Source organism: Ictidomys tridecemlineatus, unplaced genomic scaffold, assembly GCF_052094955.1.
Source record: "Ictidomys tridecemlineatus isolate mIctTri1 unplaced genomic scaffold, mIctTri1.hap1 Scaffold_2641, whole genome shotgun sequence".
NCBI lineage: Eukaryota > Metazoa > Chordata > Mammalia > Rodentia > Sciuridae > Ictidomys > Ictidomys tridecemlineatus.
Genome location: NW_027522305.1, coordinates 454 through 18,949, shown reverse-complemented (window position 1 = coordinate 18,949; position 18,496 = coordinate 454). Strand labels below are relative to the sequence as shown.

The following is an 18,496-nucleotide window of genomic DNA, read 5'->3' as shown; positions in this document are numbered from 1 at the left end:
CCTCCACGTGGACGGCGACTCCGCCATGGTCCACCCACCGAGGACCATCCGTGTCTGCCATGGTGGCCCTCCTGCCCAGCCTCGCCTGACCCTGAGCGGCCAACGTGTCTCCGACCCGCTCTGGGGGTGGGGACTGCCCTTGGGACCCAGTGGACGTCCAGCCATTGAGTGGAAGGGAGCTGGCTGAGAGGAGCCCTGGGCGAGCGCCATGTGGTGAGGGGACCCTCCATGGACCCCCGGCTGGGCAGCCTCCCCAGGACCTTCTGGGGAGACCCTGGGAGTGATGGACATCAGTGGTCAGCGCCAGTGGTCAGGCGTCAGCCAGGAGGTGCTCATCACCAAGACCAGGTGACCAGGACCCGGGGAGACCACGGGGGAGAGCTCTCGGGGTGGTGGCATCTCCACGTGGTGGTCAGGGTCAGCCAGGGGCAGGCACCATGGACACTAAGGAGTCCCCTGGGTCCAGGCTGGGCGGCCCTCAAGCTGGACTCTTGGGAGGGCACCTTCTGGAGCCCCGAGGTGGGCACCATGGGACCCAGGGAAGCCACTGTGGTCCAGCTGGGCAGCCCAGGGACCCTCTGTTGGGACCCTGCGAAGTCCAGCTGCAGAATCGGGAGGGGACCTGTCCTCTGGGTCCCGGAGACCAGCACCTGAGGCCAGTGGGCAGTGCCCTGGGCGCGGCTCTCCCTACGGCTCTGGTCCTGTCCCCCAGCCCAGGGCACGGCGCCCGCCTGTCCTTGGGTCCTGAGAGGCAGGTGACATCCCCCGGGTCCCTCTCCTCCTATTGTCCCCAGTCCTAACAAAGATTGTCCCCAGTCCTTCAGCTCAGTGTGGCCTGGGCTTCTTGGACAGGTGACAACGTGTCCCTGCAGCCTGGTGGGTGGTGGGAGATGTCACATGGCGCCTGGCCGTGCCCCTGAGCACAAGGTGCCTGTGGGTGTCCCAGGGTGACAGTGACAACCAGGGACGGCGCCTGCCCCATCCTGAAATGAGGAAGCCCAGAGGGGGGGACGGGAGGGACCCAGCGAGAAACGGGAAGCCCTGGGCCCAGGACGTGAGTCGGCGGGTGACGTCGGGTGCTCACAGGCTGCAGAGGGAGGTGGCACTTCAAGATGGCGGTCTGAGGCTGGAGCCGGGACCCACAAGTAAGGACGGAGGCCGGGAGGCAGGGAGGCAGGGAGGCAGGGAGGCCGGGATCCCAGGGTGGCAGGGCGGGCCGGTCCCTTGGCTCCGTGGACTTTCCAGTTGCCAAGTCCCCTCTGTGCAGTTTGTGGCTTCGGTGGCTCTGGCTGGGGTCAGCATGGAGCTGAGGGTGGGCGATGGAGACAGCAGGTGAAGGGACGGGGACGGCCGGGGAGTGACCGGGAGGAGTGCCCCCGGCGCCTGGGCTCTGCACTCTGAGGTCTGCCTCAGACGAGGAGATGGCCCGGTTGGCACTGGGAGGTGTCATCTGGGGACACTGACGTGTCTGTCCAGTCAGTTGCCCAAGGCCAGCCACGGGTGGTCACCTGCAGACCCCCGGGAGCCTAGGTCCAAGGACCTGTCCTGGGTCTTCCCATCTGCTGTGATCCAGGGACCTCATTTTGCTCTTGACCTAGAAGGAGGGACAGTGGAAGGGACAGCTGTTGGCAGCTCTTCTGTGACTATGACAACGTGCCTGAGACGGGCTGCTTCCCAGGGCAGAGAGGTTCAGCTGGGTCCGGGCTGGCCGGCTCCTCCTGGCACGGGCTTCCTTCTCCGTCCCGCTGTGCTGGACGGGGCCGTTGGTGGGCAGCAGGAGCCCCCGTGGCCAGAGGTGCATGCAGAAGTGTCCCAATAGAAGGACATTTATGGTCCTGTGTCATAAGAAGCTCTTGCAGCTACAGCTGAGACGGTTTCGTGGAACCCGATGCCGTCCCCGGAGACTGAGGTCCCCGGGATGTAACCGTCCCGTCCACCCAGGGTCACCTGCATCCTACATTCCAGGACAGGGACCAAAGGGGACACACCATGCCCAGGCCACAGCCAGAGTGGCCGCCGGAGGCCGAACATCCTCCGATTTCCATCCTTCAAGGTCCCACCCAGAAAATCCCCAGAGGCTGGGGAAAGTGGTTTCCGGGTCTCCAGGGCCCCGGGAGGGGGACCAGGGCGTTAAAGAACAATCGGGGCCAAACGGGACCCGCGAGATAAGGCCACGCAGCCGCCCGGGGGAGGACGGTCCTGCACAGAGAGGGTCCAGGGCTCCCTGGCCCCCTGCTTATGGCCGCCGCGGGGCCTGCAAGGTCAAGTTCCAGCGGATTCCTGGTCTGGACTCCGCGGTGTCAAAGAGGAAGGGGAAGCTCTGTGAAAGGGAAGCAGAACGGGGAACCCTGCGGCGGTGACAAAGTTCCGCCATGTGTCAAGGCTTCTGAGAAGGCGCCCGGCTCCCGGCACCTGCTTAGGCTCCAACCCTGGGGCGATGGCCTCCGCTGCCGCCCAGCTCCGGGGGGATGGCTGGCCGGTCGCCTGCGTCCAGGAGATGGGTTAAGAGAAAAAGCAGCAGAAGGTCTGCCGATGTGTCACCCCAGGTGTCCCTGGGACACCCTGGAGGGAAAGCAGCCCGTGTCCAGAGGGGACAGAGCCCGGCCAGGGACCACCGGCTTTCCCGGGAAGGAGGAGGCCCCGTTAGGAGGCCGGGCGGGGGATCTCGGCTGAGCAAGGCTGAGCTCTGCCTGGGGACCTCAGTCAGTCCTTGTCCTGGACGGTGTCCCCAGCTGGGGTGGACACGGCCACCTCCAGAGACGGGCGAATCTGCCAAGGTCCAGGGAGAAGGGGCCTCGGAGTGTGGAGCAGGGCACTGAGCCTCTCCCCTGGGGGAGGACGGGTGGACGGGACGAGAGGGAGGGCATCCCGGAGAGCGCTGGGGGGACAGGTGACCTGCGGGTGGCGAGGGGTGGCGGGATGGACGGGCTGGACTCTGGGCAGGTCCCCGGTGAGTGTCCAGGGGGTGAGGACGGGTGGGACTGGACGCTGAGGGTCAGCTGGGCTGCAGGGAGGGTCTGCTGGGGGAGGGGACCGGGGTGGTGGCTCCTGGGGAGCTGGGAGGTCCCCCGGTGCCTGCAGATGACCAGGTGGACAGCAAAGGGGTCTCCCCCAGGGCAGAAGCCCCCAGAGGAGCGCCCCAGGTCCAGGGCCCAGGTGGTCAGCGGAAGGTGGGGCCTACGGGTGACCGAGGGCTTTGACGAGGGATGAGGAACCCATGTCCCCAGGGTGAATGTTGAGAAGGACAATCCTGAGCCCAGATGTCCACTCCCAGGGTGGGAGGGAGAAGCTGCCCGTGAGCCGGGTCAGGAGCTGGACACTGGGGTCAGCAGGGGGAGGGGCAGGGAGCAGGGTGACGTGGACGGAGGAGGGAGGGACAGAGCTCCCGGCCCCCAAGTCCAAGGGCGTCCAGCAGCTGCACCCTGACCCAGGCCAGCCGCTGGCCGCCCGGTCCTCCTTGCAGTCTGCCCACGAGCCGCCCTGCCACCGGCTGCTCTCCCTCTGCCGTGAGCGTGTGTGCGGCTGACAGTCCCGTCCCTGGGTCACCCGCTGGTTCCCCTTTTCTCTTTCGGTTACTCTTTTCTCTATGATGAAACTCAAAAAAAAAATGAGGGTCACAGGCGTCGGCCGGGCTGTGGGTGCAGGGCTGGGCGCAGAGGGGTCAGGCTGGACAGCGGCTCCTGCTGACCCCGGGGGCCCCTCTGCCTGGAGGGGCAGGGCCTGGGGTCCGGCCACCCTGGGGGCTGACGCTTTCCCGTGGTTTGTGCCCCAGGTGCTGGCCCCCCGAGCCCCGTCCCCAGCCCTATTTGGCATTTTATTTAGGGACAGGGTCTCCCCGAGCTGCTTAGGGCCTCCCTTTGGCTGAGGCTGGCTTTGAACCCGCGATCCTCCTGCCTCGGCCTCCCCAGCCCAGAATACGGATATTATTGCTCGACGGATCCCCGTAGGATTTCTTTCACTTTGTCTTGGGCAAAAGGGAAAAATCCTTTAAAACCTGAAAAATCTAAACAAAAGCCGAGGTCCTCAGGGCTCCCAGGTCCGCCTGGACATGGAGCCTCGGGCCAGACCAGTGCGGGGGCGGAGGGATACCAAGGGGACAGGAGCCCCACCCATTGAGCACGGCCTGACCTTTGTTGTTTCTGCTTCCTGGAAAGAGGACGCTGAGGAAAGGAGAAGCCACCCACCCGGGAGGGACACAGAGTAATGTCCCCAGAGACCTCCACGTCCCGACCCCACGTGGGCAGGGGATGAGGGTCCCACACACCGTCTGCGATCAGCCATGACCTGAATTTTCGCTCTTTCTGTTACTGTGACAAACAACCCGAGGAAAATCAACTTAGCACTAAAAAAAAAAAAAAATCAAAGTGCAGCACGTTTCTTCACCCTGCGGCTTTGTCTCCCCAGTGCCCTGCGCTCCCTCGGGCGGCCCCGAGAGCCTGCTGGTGGCCATCTGCGTCCTTGTCCTCTCCGCGTCGCCTGGACAGGCCTCCCTCGTGACCCAGGAGCTGACGGGTGAGTGCGGGGACGTGACTGTCCCTTTTCCTTGGCTCCCGTTTAGGCGTTTGGGGACGCAGCCACAGCTGGGTGTCCATTGCGTCATCTGTCCCCTACCTGCCTTGGTGACCTGGTGACCCCTAGCTGCAGTCCAGTCGCCCGGGTGCTGCAGGGTTTGGAAAGATGGACGGGGAGGACGTCCCCACCTCTGGCCAGTAGGTGGGGCTGGTGGCCTTTGGATCCCCTGCGTGGACCAGGGGTCAGTGACCCGCTGGGTGGACACCTACCCCTTGGTCTCACGTCCTCCGAGGTCACTTTATCATGAGGCCGGGTCCCCACTTCCGCACCTGCGTGGCTTTTGCAGAACCCGAGGGTGAGGGGGGTCTGTCCAGCTGCGCCTGGGCAACAGGACACACATCCCGGCAGGGTCAAGGAACAGGAGGCCACCGAGCCCTGACTGTCCACCCTCGAGACCTAGGAGATGTCCCAGAGCCCGAGGGAGCAAGCCAGGCACAGATTGGGCCAACTGGGTGAGGGGTGGGGTGGCCAGTGGCCAGTGGCCAGTGGCCAGCACTGACAGGACCCCCCACCTGCAGGGACCAGCCCAGGATCCAGCTGGCGCTGGTCAGTCCTGCGGGGACCCCCCGTGGCCGGGTGGTGCCTGTCCGTGACTATGACCAAGGACCTGAGCCCGGGTCGCTCATGGGGAACAGAAGGTGGACGGAGCCGTGGGCTCTGGAGGCCGAGATGCAGCGTCCAGGGCGAGGGGACGCCTGAGGACACGGCAGTGTCCAGGCCTGGGGGACCAGCCCCGGCCGTGGTCACCTGGCAGACGCAGAGTGTGCTGGCCGGGCGGGGGGACGTGGGGCGAGGTCACTGACTTGTGGCCATCCCCCGCAGATGCGCCATCGCCGTCGCCCACCCCCGGCCTCGCCCTGGAGTTTGACCCGCGGACCATGACGCTCCGCTGGACCTGCCAGGAGAACGCCACCCGCGCCACGTGCCGCCTGAGTCACAGGGAAATGGGGGACATTAAAGTTAATGTGAGGAGGCCACCAGGGGCTGGGGGGTGGTGGTCAGGGGTGCCCCCTGCAGGTGGGAGGTGGTCAGGGGTGCCCCCTGCAGGTGGGAGGTGGTCAGGGGCGCCCCCTGCAGGTGGGAGGTGGTTAGGGCGCCCCCCGCAGGTGGGAGGTGGTTAGAGCGCCCCCTGCAGGTGGGAGGTGGTCAGGGGCGCCCCCTGCAGGTGGGAGGTGGTTAGAGGTGCCCCCTGCAGGTGGGAGGTGGTCAGGGGCGCCCCCTGCAGGTGGGTGGTGGTTAGGAGCGCCCCCTGCAGGTGGGTGGAGGCTAGGGCGCCCCCTGCAGGTGGGAGGTGGTTAGGAGCGCCCCCTGCAGGTGGGTGGAGGCTAGGGCGCCCCCTGCAGGTGGGAGGTGGTTAGGAGCGCCCCCTGCAGGTGGGAGGTGGTTAGGGCGTCCCCTGCAGGTGGGTGGTGGTTAGGGGGCCCCCTGCAGGTGGGAGGTGGTTAGGGCGCCCCCTGCAGGTGGGTGGTGGTTAGGGGCCCCCCTATAGCCCAGAACCCCGGCTTCTTGGTGGACCTAATCCTGAGCAAGGAACCAGGGGTCAGCTTTTCAGGGAAGACCAAGCGGCCCTCCTGTCCGGGTTCCCCAGGAGGAGGCAGACGGGCGTCCCGGGTGCAGGGGGGACACACCCCAGGGACGCCCCACGACAGGGGACTTCGGTTGCCGTCTCTGATTAGGCCGAGGCCGAGTCCTGCCAGTGCACCTTTACCAGGGTCGCCCTGCACGGAGGCGCCACGCTGAAGGTCAGCACCACGGTGGACGGGGCCCCGGTGCAGGAGGAGCTGCCCTTCACCAACCCAGGTGGGCAGGCCGGTGGGGACCCCCCTGTCCCCCCATGCCGCCACCCTGGGGAGAAAATGACGCCGAGCCCCTCTTCCCAGGTGCAGAGGGCACCGCCGCCCGGAACTTGTCGTGCGCCATCTACAACGGGGCCTTCATGAACTGCACCTGGGCGCCGGGCCCTGCGGCCCCCAGCGACGTGCAGTATTTTCTGTACCTGCGACAGCTGAAGTAAGCCCCGATGTCGTCGGCGGGATCGTGGCGGGACGCCAAGGGGGGCAGGGAAAAAAATGCCAATTTCTTTTTTTCTTTCTTTCTTTTCTTTCTTGAGAGCTAACAGTGAAAGTGATGAGGCCGAATGTCCCCACTACATACAAGACTCGGGGACCCACAGGGGCTGCCACCTGCGAGACATCTCCAAGTTGAAGTACAGAACTTTCTTCCTGGTGAACGGGACCAGCCGGGGGACGGGGATCCGGTTCTTCGATTTGATCCTGTCGACAAGGGAGATGGGTGAGGGCAGAGCCTGGGTTTGGTTTGGCCGTGGCGGGGGCTAGAGGTCTAGAGAAATATGGAGGCAAAGTTGTCACCAGATTGGGGTCCCTTTCTCTGCCAGAAGAGGGCCTCCACAGAGCCCTTGGGGCTCTTGAGTTGACGTGTCTAGAAAGGAACTGAGGCTACTTGGATCCAGGATAGGGAGGGAGAGATTGTTCTCACGTTCATCCTTGAGGGTCATCCAAGCCTGACTTTTTTTTTCCCCCAGATTTTGTATCGGTGAATTAGAGTGACACCTATAGGTGGGATTAATTGCTACATATGCACACGATAGAATGACAAAATTTGGCCAATGTCCTTCCCTGGCACTTGCTTGTCTCCCCCCCCCCCCCCCACTATGGACGTCCCTTTGATTTGAAGGAGATTCCTTCTTTCAAACCTAATTGGGAAATGTCCGTCACCTTCACCTGCTTCCTGTTCATGTCTGAAAAATAGGCTCAGATGTCACCAAAGGCCACCATATGCCTCCTTCTCTAACCATGGGGCAGACTGGGCACCTTCCCACAGATGGCAAGTGGTCATCTGTCAATCTTAAACCTCACCCTGACCCTCACTCCAATCCTAACCCTAACTTTACGCCTGAACCCCAACCCTGACCCTGACCCTGACCCCCACAGCCACCTTACTGTCCCCTGGGGATGAGCTCGGAGCCCCCGGGGGTCCTCAGGACCACCCCCCGGAGCTCCAGGTGTTGACCATCGGTGGTGGGCAGGTGGCGCTCGGCGGGGAGGTGACAGAGGAGCAGCTCACGCAGGTACCAAGGTGCCTGACTGTCCCCACAGAGCAGATCAGTCCCCCGGACAACATCAGCGTCCAGTGCAACACGTCTCACTGCGTCCTCCAGTGGAACCAGCCCAGGACCAAGACCTACCTGACCTACCTGGACTTCCAGTATCAGCTGGGCATCCGGACACAGGTCAGCGCCCACGGGGACATGACGTGGGCGGGGACCGTGACCCTAGGAACTGCAGGAGGTCCAGCAGGGGCTATGGACAGGGGCATCGTGCGTGGACCACCAGCCGAGGAGGGGCGTTGGGTAGCCAGGAGTGGGGACAGTGACAACCTTGGGAATGGGGAAGACGTGGAGAGGCAGAATGACCAAGATCTGTGGTTCCCCCCCCCCCGAGTCCACCCAGATACGAGGTGGACAGTCAGCCTCTGGGAAAGCCCTTGAAAGTGTCCAACCGTCCACCTTCCTCTGTCCTAGAACACGGAAAGAGCCGGCGGTGACAATTCAGTGGTGAGTTGGACGTCCGCCGTCGTCGGCCAACTGGACCCTTCCTGAGAGCCAGCGTCACCAGCGGTGGCCAGGATGGGTGGGATTCTGTGCCCAGATGTGTCCACAGAGCCCTCGAGTCCCCCGAGGGGACAGCACTCCCTGTAGCTCCCTCCCAAACACCTGGAAAGGCAGATCCCTCAAGTCCTTCTGTTCCGTATTTCCCAATCCTCAGCACCACTGTGACCCCGGAGTCCTCTTCGGTGGTACAAACGTCCACCGTTGTCTCTGGGCTAGCTCCTTTGAGTCACTTCCCTGTCCATATTTAGAGGAAGGGAGTCCATCTAGCGGTCATTATTTGGGGGGGGGACCAATAATGGGTTGCATGTGCCCAAGGGGGACCCACAGATGCAGAGCGCTTTATTTCTCAATATGCTCCTCTCGTGGGGGCGCCGTGGTCTGATGGACAGAGTGCGCTTGGAACCCCCGTTCTTTCCGCGAGGCCGACGGCCCCAGCTCTAACTCTGTGCCCTCTCCAAAGATCAACGTCTCCGGGGAAGTGCACAACCTGTACCACCTGCCCAGCCCGGAGCCCAGAGGCCCTCACAGCCTGAGGATCAGAGCCGCTGACTCCCGCGGGGGACCCTGGGGTCACTGGAGCCGCCCCGTGGAGTTCGGTAAGCCCCGGGGACAGGGCGCACAGCCAGGGCGCACAGCCAGGGCGCACAGCCAGGGCGCACGGCCAGGGCGCGCTGTGTGCACGGGAGACCCCCGGGTGACCTCTGCCTGCTCCCACAAGGTCCCTGGACCTGGCACAGACTCAGGGTGTCCAGGCACAGCAGAGGCCGGGCTCCCTCCGCGACCCAAGAGGGGACTCCTTAAGCCCCTTCCTGCAGCCCAAGCCCTGCACCCGCCAGAATGCATCCGCGGGTTCCCCTGGGGCAGGTCACTCAGTCACCGCTGCGGGTCCCCAGGCAGGGGGAAGGGTCTTGGGACTGGAGGAGCGAATGGGTGGCATGCGCGAGGCCGTGGGTCCCCTGTCCAGGGCTGCGACATAAAACAGAAAAACAATCAGCCGGACGCAGCGGCCCACGCCTGGCATCCCAGTGGTTCGGGAGGCTGAGGCAGGAGGATCGAGAGTGGGAGGCCAGCCTCCGTAACTGAGTGAGGCCCTGAGCAATCTGGGAAGACCCTGTCCCTAAATAAAATGGACAAGGAGGGGACCGGGCTCACGGGATAAGGGTCCCTGGGCTCCATTGCTGGTTAGAAAAAAAGATCTAACCACCCGCCTCCAGATGTCGTCAAATATTAAAACATGTCACAGGGACGTCGGTACCGCACTCGCCCCCGTGGGTCCCAGCCTCAGCACAATGACAATAATCACTACTACTAATAATAATCAATAGTGATAATAATAATCAATCAATAGTGATAATAATCATCATTTAACATGAATTATAATCAGTAATCAATAATAATAATGATCACTACTACTAATAATAATCAATAGTAATAATAATAATCAATAGTGATAATAATCATCAATAGTGATAATAATCATCATTTAACATGAATTATGATCAATAATCAATAATAATAATTATCCTATGAATAACCAACAATAATAATGTCACTGTATTATATGAATGATAATGAACTATAATAATTAATGATTATGATAATATATGAATTATCCACAATGATTCATAATTATTACTATTATATGAATAATAATCAACAAGAATCAATAAGTATCATTATATTATACGTATGGTCATCAGCAACGATGATTAATGATGATTATTATACTATACGAATAGTCAACAATAATCAATAATGATTATTATGTTGTATGAAAATAATCAATGATTAATAATACTTATTATGTTACATGAAAAATAATCAATGAGAATGAATAATGATTATTATGTGATATGAGTAATCAACAATAATTGATAATAATTATTATATTATATCAATGATAATCAACAATAATAATCAATAACTATTCTATTGTGTGAATAATAATCCATAATAATTAATAATTATCATTATGCTATAGAAATGACAACTAACAAGAAGGATTAATAATAATCATAATTATATGAATGATAATCAACAATAATAATTAATAACAATTATTATTATATGAATAATAATCAACAATAATAATTATTAGTATACGAATAGTAATCAACAGCAATAATTATTATTAGTATATGAATGTAATCAACTATGATAATTAATGAAAATTATAATTATTATATGAATAATGATCAACAATAATAATAATCATACTATATGAATAATCAACAATATTAATAATAATCATTATGTCACATGAATAATAATCAACAATAATAATCAATAAAACTATTCTATTATATGAATAATAATAATCAATAATCATTAAACTACATGAATAATAATCAATGACAATAATGAATAATAATTACTATATGAATAATCAACAACAATGATTAATAATAATTACTATATGAATGATCAACAATAATAATGAATAATTGTCATATATGAATAATAATCAACAGAACTAATTAGTAGTAATTATATCATATGAATAATGATCCACAGTACTAATTAGTAATTATCATATATGAATAATAATCAGTACTAATTAATGATCATTATATCATATGAATAATCATCAGCAATAATCAATAATCATCATTATATCATATGAATAATCATCAGCAATAATCAATAATTATCATTATATCATATGAATAATGATCCACAGTACTAGTTAGTAATCATCATATCATATGAATAATAATCAACAATACTAATTAATAATAATTATCATATATGAATAATAATCAATAATACTAATTAATGATCATTATATCATATGAATAATAATCAACAGCACTAATTAGTAGTAATTATATCATATGAATAATGATCCACAGTACTAATCAGTAATTATCATATCATATGAATAATAATCAGTACTAATTAATGATCATTATATCATATGAATAATAATCAGTACTAATTAATAATTATCATATCACATGAATAATAATCAACAGTACTAATTAATAACAATTATCATATATGAATACTAATCATCAGTACTAATTAATAATCATTACATCATATGAATAACAATCAACGGTACTAATTAATAATAATTATATCATATGAATAATAATCAGTACTAATTAATAATTATCATATCATATGAATAATAATCATCAGTACTAATTAATAATCATTACATCATATGAATAATAATCAGCAGCACTAATTAGTAATTATCCTATCGTATGAATAATGATCCGCAGCACTAATTAGTGATCATCATGTCACGTGAGTAATGGTCAGCAGCACTGGTCCTGGTCACCGTCCCCCTACGTGGACATACACTCACGAGGACACGTTGGGACTCGCCTGTGCGCAGGGGTCCACTTACCCACCTGCTCGGGTCCCGGTCACCCCGCTGGACGGTCCCCCTGGTGGCCGGGCTCGGGGAGGAAGGTCCAGCTCCGCAGACCCCGGGCCACCTCTGTCCAGGTGGGGACCTCTGTCCTGGGTCCCCTCCTGCCCTGGGTGGCCAGTCAGGCCCGAGGGCGCCTCTGGGCACCGCCGTGACGGACAGCCGGGCCGTGTCCCCGCAGGCTCCGGGGGACAGGAGGGCGGCCTCGTGCACGTCTACCTGCTCGTGGTCCTGGGGACCCTCGTCTGCGCCCTGGTCCTCGGCTTCCTGCTCAACAGGTAACCGCTGAGGGGCAGGGGACCCGGGAGGGCAGGGACGGCTCAGAGCTGGCCTGTCCTGGGAGGGGACAGAGCCGGGGGCCAGGGAGTCTCCTAGCTGGACGTGGGGGACGGGAGGAGGACAGGGCGCTGGAAACCGCGTGACCAGAGAACGGGCACAGACGGGCGCTGCAGAGGGGCTCGCGGCTGGGCAGGGGACCCCGCGGAGGGGCCCGGGGCCTGGGCAGGGGACCCCGCAGACGCTGATTGGCAGCTTGGGCTCCGCCTCCTTTGGCCTCAAAACTCCAATTGGGGGCCTCCCGCACCCCAGACCTCGGGAGCTCAGGCCCCTCCCCGCAGTGGGGTCCACCCGGGTGGACATGGTCAGCTGGGGGAGCCTCACAGGTGAGGTTTCAGGGCCCACCAGGGTCTCAGGCGCTTCCCAGACGCCCCTGAAGGAAGCAGAAAGGAACAGAACCAGGAGCGGTGGGATGCAGGCACGGTGCGCTCCAGGCGCCCGGGCTGGTGGCCGGTCACTGCAGTCTCTGCCTCCGTCTGCACGTGGCTTCTCCTCGGGTCTGTGTGACACTGTGTACCTCTGTGACCCCGTGGTCCTGGTTTCCTCCACTCTGTCCCCCTGTGGCTCCTCTGGAGAGCTGGACCCAGGAGCCAGTAGGAAAGCCGTGTGTCCCCGTCACCTGTCCCCCTTCCTCTCTGTGTCCCCAGGTCCCAAGGGCTGCGCAGACTCTTCCCCCCGATCCCTCAGGTCAAAGACAAAGTGACCCCAAACGATCAAGTGGACCACCAGGTACCTGCGAGGGGCAGAGGGTCCCCCGGGAGGGAACGCAGGGGGACAGGTAGCCCGGGACGCGCTGTCCCCTCCCAGGGGGCCACGGGGATGGCACGGAGGTGGCTGGAATTCTGTCTACGCAGTGGGTCGGGAGACGGGGACAGAGAGACAGAGGGACAGGGAGGGGGACACTCTCTATCCCACCTCTGATCCAAGCCGCTTCTGGCCCCCGGGCCTTTGCACGTGCCTTTGGGTTCACTGGGTTCCCCCATTCGTACGCTCGTCCCTCGGTGACCCTCCTGTGTCCACCACAAGGTCCTACTGACCATCCCAGAGCCTCATCAGAGGACAAACTGTCCCTCCCCTGGGGCTGGTGGACATCGGACGCTGACCGCCCCCTTCTTTACCTCAGATGGACTGGGCAGCCGAGGCCACAGCGGCCAGCAAAGAGGATCTGGAGGACGTCCTCACGGTGCAAGAAGTGAACTGAGCCGCAGGTGGGCACGGAGGGACGCGTCCACCCCCCGAGATGTCCGGAAGTGCTCCCTCCCGTCCTCCGTCGCCCGCGTACTGACCCTCGCTCGAGAGATTTTCTATTTTTTTACTTTGTTTTTTGGAAGAAAAAGATATTTTTTCTGACATTTTGCAAAATGTCCATCATTCGGTCCCCTCGGGAGTGACCACAGGGGGGCGCTATCGGGTCCCTCCGGGAGCACCTGACCCCTCCTCCAAGTCCCCAGGAGAGGGACCTCGCTGCGGGTGGCCCTGGGGCTGGGGGCTCCACCTCTGCAAGGTGGACCGGGCGGCCAGCGGCTGGCCTGGTCAGAGTGCAGCTGCTGGACGCCCTTGGACTCGGGGGCCGGGAGCTCTGTCCCTCCCTCCTCCGTCCACGTCACCCTGCTCCCTGCCCCTCCCCCTGCTGACCCCGGTGTCCAGCTCCTGTCCCGGCTCACGGGCGGCTTCTCCCTCCCAGACACCCTGGGAGTGGACATCTGGGCTCAGGATTGTCCTTCTCGACATTCACCCTGGGGACACGGGTCCTCATCCCCCGTCAAAGCCCTCGGTCACCCGTAGGTCCCACCTTCCGCTGACCACCTGGGCCCGGGAGCTGGGGCGCTCCTCTGGGGGCTTCTGCCCTGGGGGAGACCCCTTTGCTGTCCACCTGGTCATCTGCAGGCACCGGGGGACCTCCCAGCTCCCCAGGAGCCACCACCCGGTCCCCTCCCCCAGCAGACCCTCCCTGCAGCCCAGCTGACCCTCAGCGTCCAGTCCCGCCCGTCCTCACCCCCTGGACACTCACCGGGGACATGCCCAGCGCCCAGTCTGTCCATCCCGCCACCCCTTGGTACCCACAGCTCCCCTGTCCCCCTAGTGACCTGTCCACGGGACAAAGAGGGGACACACCTAAATGGATGCACCCAAGACCTGTTGGTGCCCATGAGTGACCCGGGCTCCCAGGGTCGGCAGGTGACCACCTGAGGCTGGACACGTCAGTGTCCCCAGATGACACCTCCCAGCGCCACCGGGTCCATCTCCTCATCTGAGGCAGACCTCAGAGAGCAGAGCCCAGGCGCCGGGGGCACTCCTCCCGGTCACTCCCGGCCGTCCCCGTCCCTCCACCTGCCGTCCCCATCGCCCACCCTCAGCTCCACGCTGACCTGCAGCCAGAGCCACCGAAGCCACAAACTGCACAGAGGGGACTTGGCAACTGGCAAGTCCACGGAGCCAAGGGACCGGCCCGCCCCGCCACCCTGACCTCCCGGCCTCCTCCCGGCCTCCCTGCCTCCCTGCCTCCCTGCCTCCCGGCCTCCGTCCTTACTTGTGGGTCCCGGCTCCAGCCTCAGGCCGCCATCTTGAAGTGCCACCTCCCTCTGCAGCCCGTGAGCACCCGATGTCACCCGCCGACTCACGTCCTGGGCCCAGGGCTTCCCGTTTCTCGCTGGGTCCCTCCCGTCCCCCCCTCTGGTTCCTCATTTCAGGATGGGGCAGGCGCCGTCCCTGGTTGTCACTGTCACCCTGGGACACCCACAGGCACCTTGGGCTCAGGGGCATGGCCAGGCGCCATGTGACATCTCCCACCACCCACCAGGCTGCAGGGACACGTTGTCACCTGTCCAAGAAGCCCAGGCCACACTGAGCTGAAGGACTGGGGACAATAGGAGTAGAGGGACCCGGGGGACGTCACCTGCCTCTCAGGACCCAGGGACAGGCGGGCTCCGTGCCCTGGGCTGGGGGACAGGAGCAAAGCCGTAGGGAGAGCCGCGTCCAGGGCACTGCCCACTGGCCTCAGGTGCTGGTCTCCGGGACCCAGAGGACAGGTCCCCTCCCGATTCTGCAGCTGGACTTCGCAGGGTCCCAACAGAGGGTCCCTGGGCTGCCCAGCTGGACCCAGGGGACTCCTTAGTGTCCATGGTGCCTGCCCCTGGCTGACCCTGACCACCACTTGGAGATGCCACCACCCCGAGAGCTCCCCCCCGTGGTCTCCCCGGGTCCTGGTCACCTGGTCTTGGTGATGAGCACCTCCTGGCTGACGCTGACCACTGGCGCTGACCACTGATGTCCATCACCCCCAGGGTCCCCCCAGAAGGTCCTGGGGAGGCTGCCCAGCCGGGGGTCCATGGAGGGTCCCCTCACTGCATGGCGCTGTCTGTCTCCAGGAACGAAGGTCCCCTGACCCCTGACCCCTCAGGGACACAGGTGGCTTCAGGGCCAGGACGTGGTCAGGAGCGGACGGTCCATGGTGGAAAGGAGAAGCCGCCCCCAGACTCTCTGTGTCCCCCGAGTCTCCTGGGCACAGGGAGGCCCACGGTAGAGAGCGTGGCCACCAAGGGCCAGCGTCACAGGAGGCCCAGTGTCCCCTGAGCCAGGGACCGTGACACAGAGCAGTCCCCTGAGGTCACTCTGCTGAGAGACGGTCTCATGGCCAGGCCCTGGAGCTGCACGGAGGTCTCTCCCCTGAGCGCCATGGTGGAGGGTCATCTAGAATGGACAGTCCATCATGGTCAGGTCTCTGCTCCCTGGCCACGCCCAGGGTCTCCTTGGGGACAAAGGCTTGGGAGCCAGATGGACAAGCAGGTGACAAACTGGGTGTGACGCTGCCCTAGCCCACAGCGGATCCAGGGCGCTGTCCCCTGAGGTCCTCCAGGGTGAGTAGTGGTCAGCTGGGCAGTCCCGGTGCCCTGTGGTCAGTTACCCTTGGAGTTTCTCCTTCTGGGGTCAAGGACAGAACTTTCTAGCAACCTGGGTCCCCCTGGCTCGCTGGCCGTCCCCAACCGGGAGGAGGGGGCCTGGTGTCCAGTTCCCCGCACGACCCGCTGCCCAGTGCTCAAGTGGCCACTGAGAATCAGAGAATGAGGAGCCAAGAAAGAGGACAGCAGCCCAGGACGCAGGCTGGGGACTGTCCACAGCCGCGGGGGCATGGACAGCTGAGGTCCTGAGCTGGGTTCCGAGAGGGTGAGTGGCCCTGGTGACGTGGGGACATGGTGACGTGGGGACATGGTGACTTGGGGACATGGTGACGTGGGGACATGGTGATGTGTGACCGGGGCCTGTCCCCTGCCTCTCAGGGCTGTGCCCCTCTGAGATCCCTGAAATGCCCACGCAGGGGACACCTCACCCTGCTTCCTTCCTCCTGGGGACAGTCACCCGTGTGTCCTCCTGCGGGTGACCGGTCAAGATGGCCGGATGCCTGTCCCTGGCTCCCAAGGAAGTCCTTATGGGGGAGGGGCGGAGAGGGACCAAGGGGCCTACAGAGGCCGCTGCACCCTGTGCATCTGTGTCATCTGTCCTCACCACCAGGCCCTGGTCACTTGGCCTGGCCCCTGGACCCCAGGAGGCTTGGTGCCTGGCTCCCTCCGTCCCCTGCCCTGGGGTCCCCCGAGCTCAGCTGGACTCTGCATTCCTGCTCCTGCTTTGGGGGACCCTGAAGCCTCCTGGAGGCTGATGTCCCCGGCTGGGGACCTGCCGGTCAGTCCCTCTCTGCTGCCCTCTGTCCCGCACCCCCAAGCCCTTGCTGGGCGCTGGCCCTTTAAGATTGCGTGCACAGCTTCCAGAACCCAGGGCTGGCTGTGGGCTGGGGCGGGGGGGCTCCCGGGTCCCTCCCTCCCCGTCTCCAACAGCTGGGGTCCCTCTGGGCCCTGAGGGACATGGAATTTCCCCCTCCCCCATACATCAGGAATCCCCGTCCCTCCCCCCTGAGAACTGGGTCCGCTGCAGATCCGGGTTCAGGGCGGGTTTGCACCAGCAGCCAGCGCTGGGGGAGGGTCCCTCCCAGGCTCCGGGTGGCCCTGTCCCCTCTGGAATCCCAGGAATCCCTTTCTTCTGCTAATCCCCTGACCCTCAGGGAGGCCCCCGGGCTGCCCAGAGTCCGCAGGACCCTCCCCCTGCAGGGCAGCCTTCCCTGGTTGGGGGAGGGGGAGGGCAGCGGATTCCTGATTGACAGGCGCCGACCTGCCTCTGCAAGGGATTCTGGGAAGAAACTGGGAGGCCGCTGTGGCCCGCTCCAGGTTTCGGGGTTCGGGCTCTGGGGGTGGGGGCCTCTCCCAGGCCCTTCCCCCGGGGCCCCGGAAGGAAGTTCTGGAAGCACCAGGGATTTGGGCCCAAAAGGCTGCATTTTGCAGGAAACCTGGGATCTGCCCAAGAGGGTTGTTTTTTTTAAAAATCTCGTCCCTCTCCTGCCCCCTGCCGGCCGAGGCTGGTGTCTGCAGGAGGCCGTCCAGGAAGCACCGAGGTCATTTCTTGTTCTGCAAATTGTCCTCGGGACTGGTGTCCAGGGCCTGCGGACCAGGGGCCTCAGAGCCTTAGGGATCTGTCCTCTGCCAGCCCTGGAGGGCGGAGGCTGGACCAGGGTCCCCGGCTGACCTCCCTGCACAGCCTCCAGGGAGGCCCCTCCTGCCTCTCCAGCTGCTGGGCTCCGGGTGGCCCTGGGCGGGTGGCCCCTCACTGCAGTCTCCACGGGGCTCCTCCTCTGGGTCTGTGTCCCCTCCTCTGTCCCTTGGGAGGACACGGCCATGGCGTGAGGGCCCCCTGACCCAGGAGGAGCCCAGCTCAGGGCGCTGCACTGACCACCTCTGCCGAGACCCCGTGTCCCCACACCAGGTCCCACTCCCAGGTGCTGGGGTCCAGCTGTGGACAGGGCCGTCCTCTCCGTGCGCCCCTGAAGCGCCCCCAGGTCGGTTTTCTGGGACCTGTTGCGCGTCTGGACGCGTTTTGGACGCTAGGGGTCAGCAGCGGGCTCCGCAAGCGCCGCTCAGCCTCCGGCTGCGGAGGCTGGTGATTGACAGGCGGCCGCTCCGAAGCGCTGGGCTGTGTCACCGTTGGGCCACCTCCTCCCGGCGGGCTCCCCCACCTCGTGCACGGCGACGAGCAGCTGATCCAGGATTTGGAGACCCGGGAAGCCTCCACCTCGCGGTGTGCACAAACCTCCCTGTGGGAACCGAGGGGGCGCTCAGCACCCGAGCTTCCTGTGCACCTCCCGGAGCCCGGGGGCACCCACCCTGTTCCTGTCACACGGTCACCATCAAACCCAGGAGAGAAAGTGTGTTTACACTGCGGTTTCCGGTCTCCCAACTGCACCCAGAGCCCAAGGGGCTGGGCGAGCCTCCGGTTAAGGCCCCAGAGTACAGCCAACTCGGCCTCCAAGGGTGGGGAGCCCAAAAAGGCTGCCAGAGCTCCGCCCTATGCCACTCAGCCCGGCCCCACCTGCCGGTCCCTGCAGGGGGCTCTGAAACGGGTGGACAAAAACAAGTGGCTTTTTGTCACTTTTCTTCTCTTTTTCTGCTAGTTGCCAAAACAACGAGTTCAGTGACCACTTTTATAAAAAAAAAAAAAAAATTATTTTAATTCAAGCAAAAGTCCTCCCTGCC

General features: G+C 60.1%; 1 protein-coding gene across 2 annotated transcripts; it reads left to right on the top strand.

The window, feature by feature from the left end:
• Nucleotides 1-975: 975 nt before the first annotated feature.
• On the top strand, nucleotides 976-13,283 carry Csf2ra (colony stimulating factor 2 receptor subunit alpha). 2 transcript variants are annotated; one of them, XM_078036272.1, is made up of 12 exons: nucleotides 978-1,145; nucleotides 4,405-4,512; nucleotides 5,395-5,537; nucleotides 6,249-6,372; nucleotides 6,453-6,582; nucleotides 6,683-6,864; nucleotides 7,689-7,822; nucleotides 8,114-8,146; nucleotides 8,664-8,799; nucleotides 11,767-11,863; nucleotides 12,569-12,650; nucleotides 13,045-13,283. In XM_078036272.1, the coding sequence occupies exons 1-12, from the start codon at nucleotides 989-991 to the stop codon at nucleotides 13,120-13,122; spliced, it is 1,404 nt and encodes a 467-aa protein (XP_077892398.1). In that variant the 5' UTR covers nucleotides 978-988; the 3' UTR covers nucleotides 13,123-13,283. The 2 variants fall into 2 exon arrangements, with proteins under 2 accessions (XP_077892399.1, XP_077892398.1); XM_078036273.1 differs by lacking the exon at nucleotides 11,767-11,863 and having other exon boundaries at nucleotides 976-1,145.
• The last annotated feature ends 5,213 nt before the right edge of the window (nucleotides 13,284-18,496 follow it).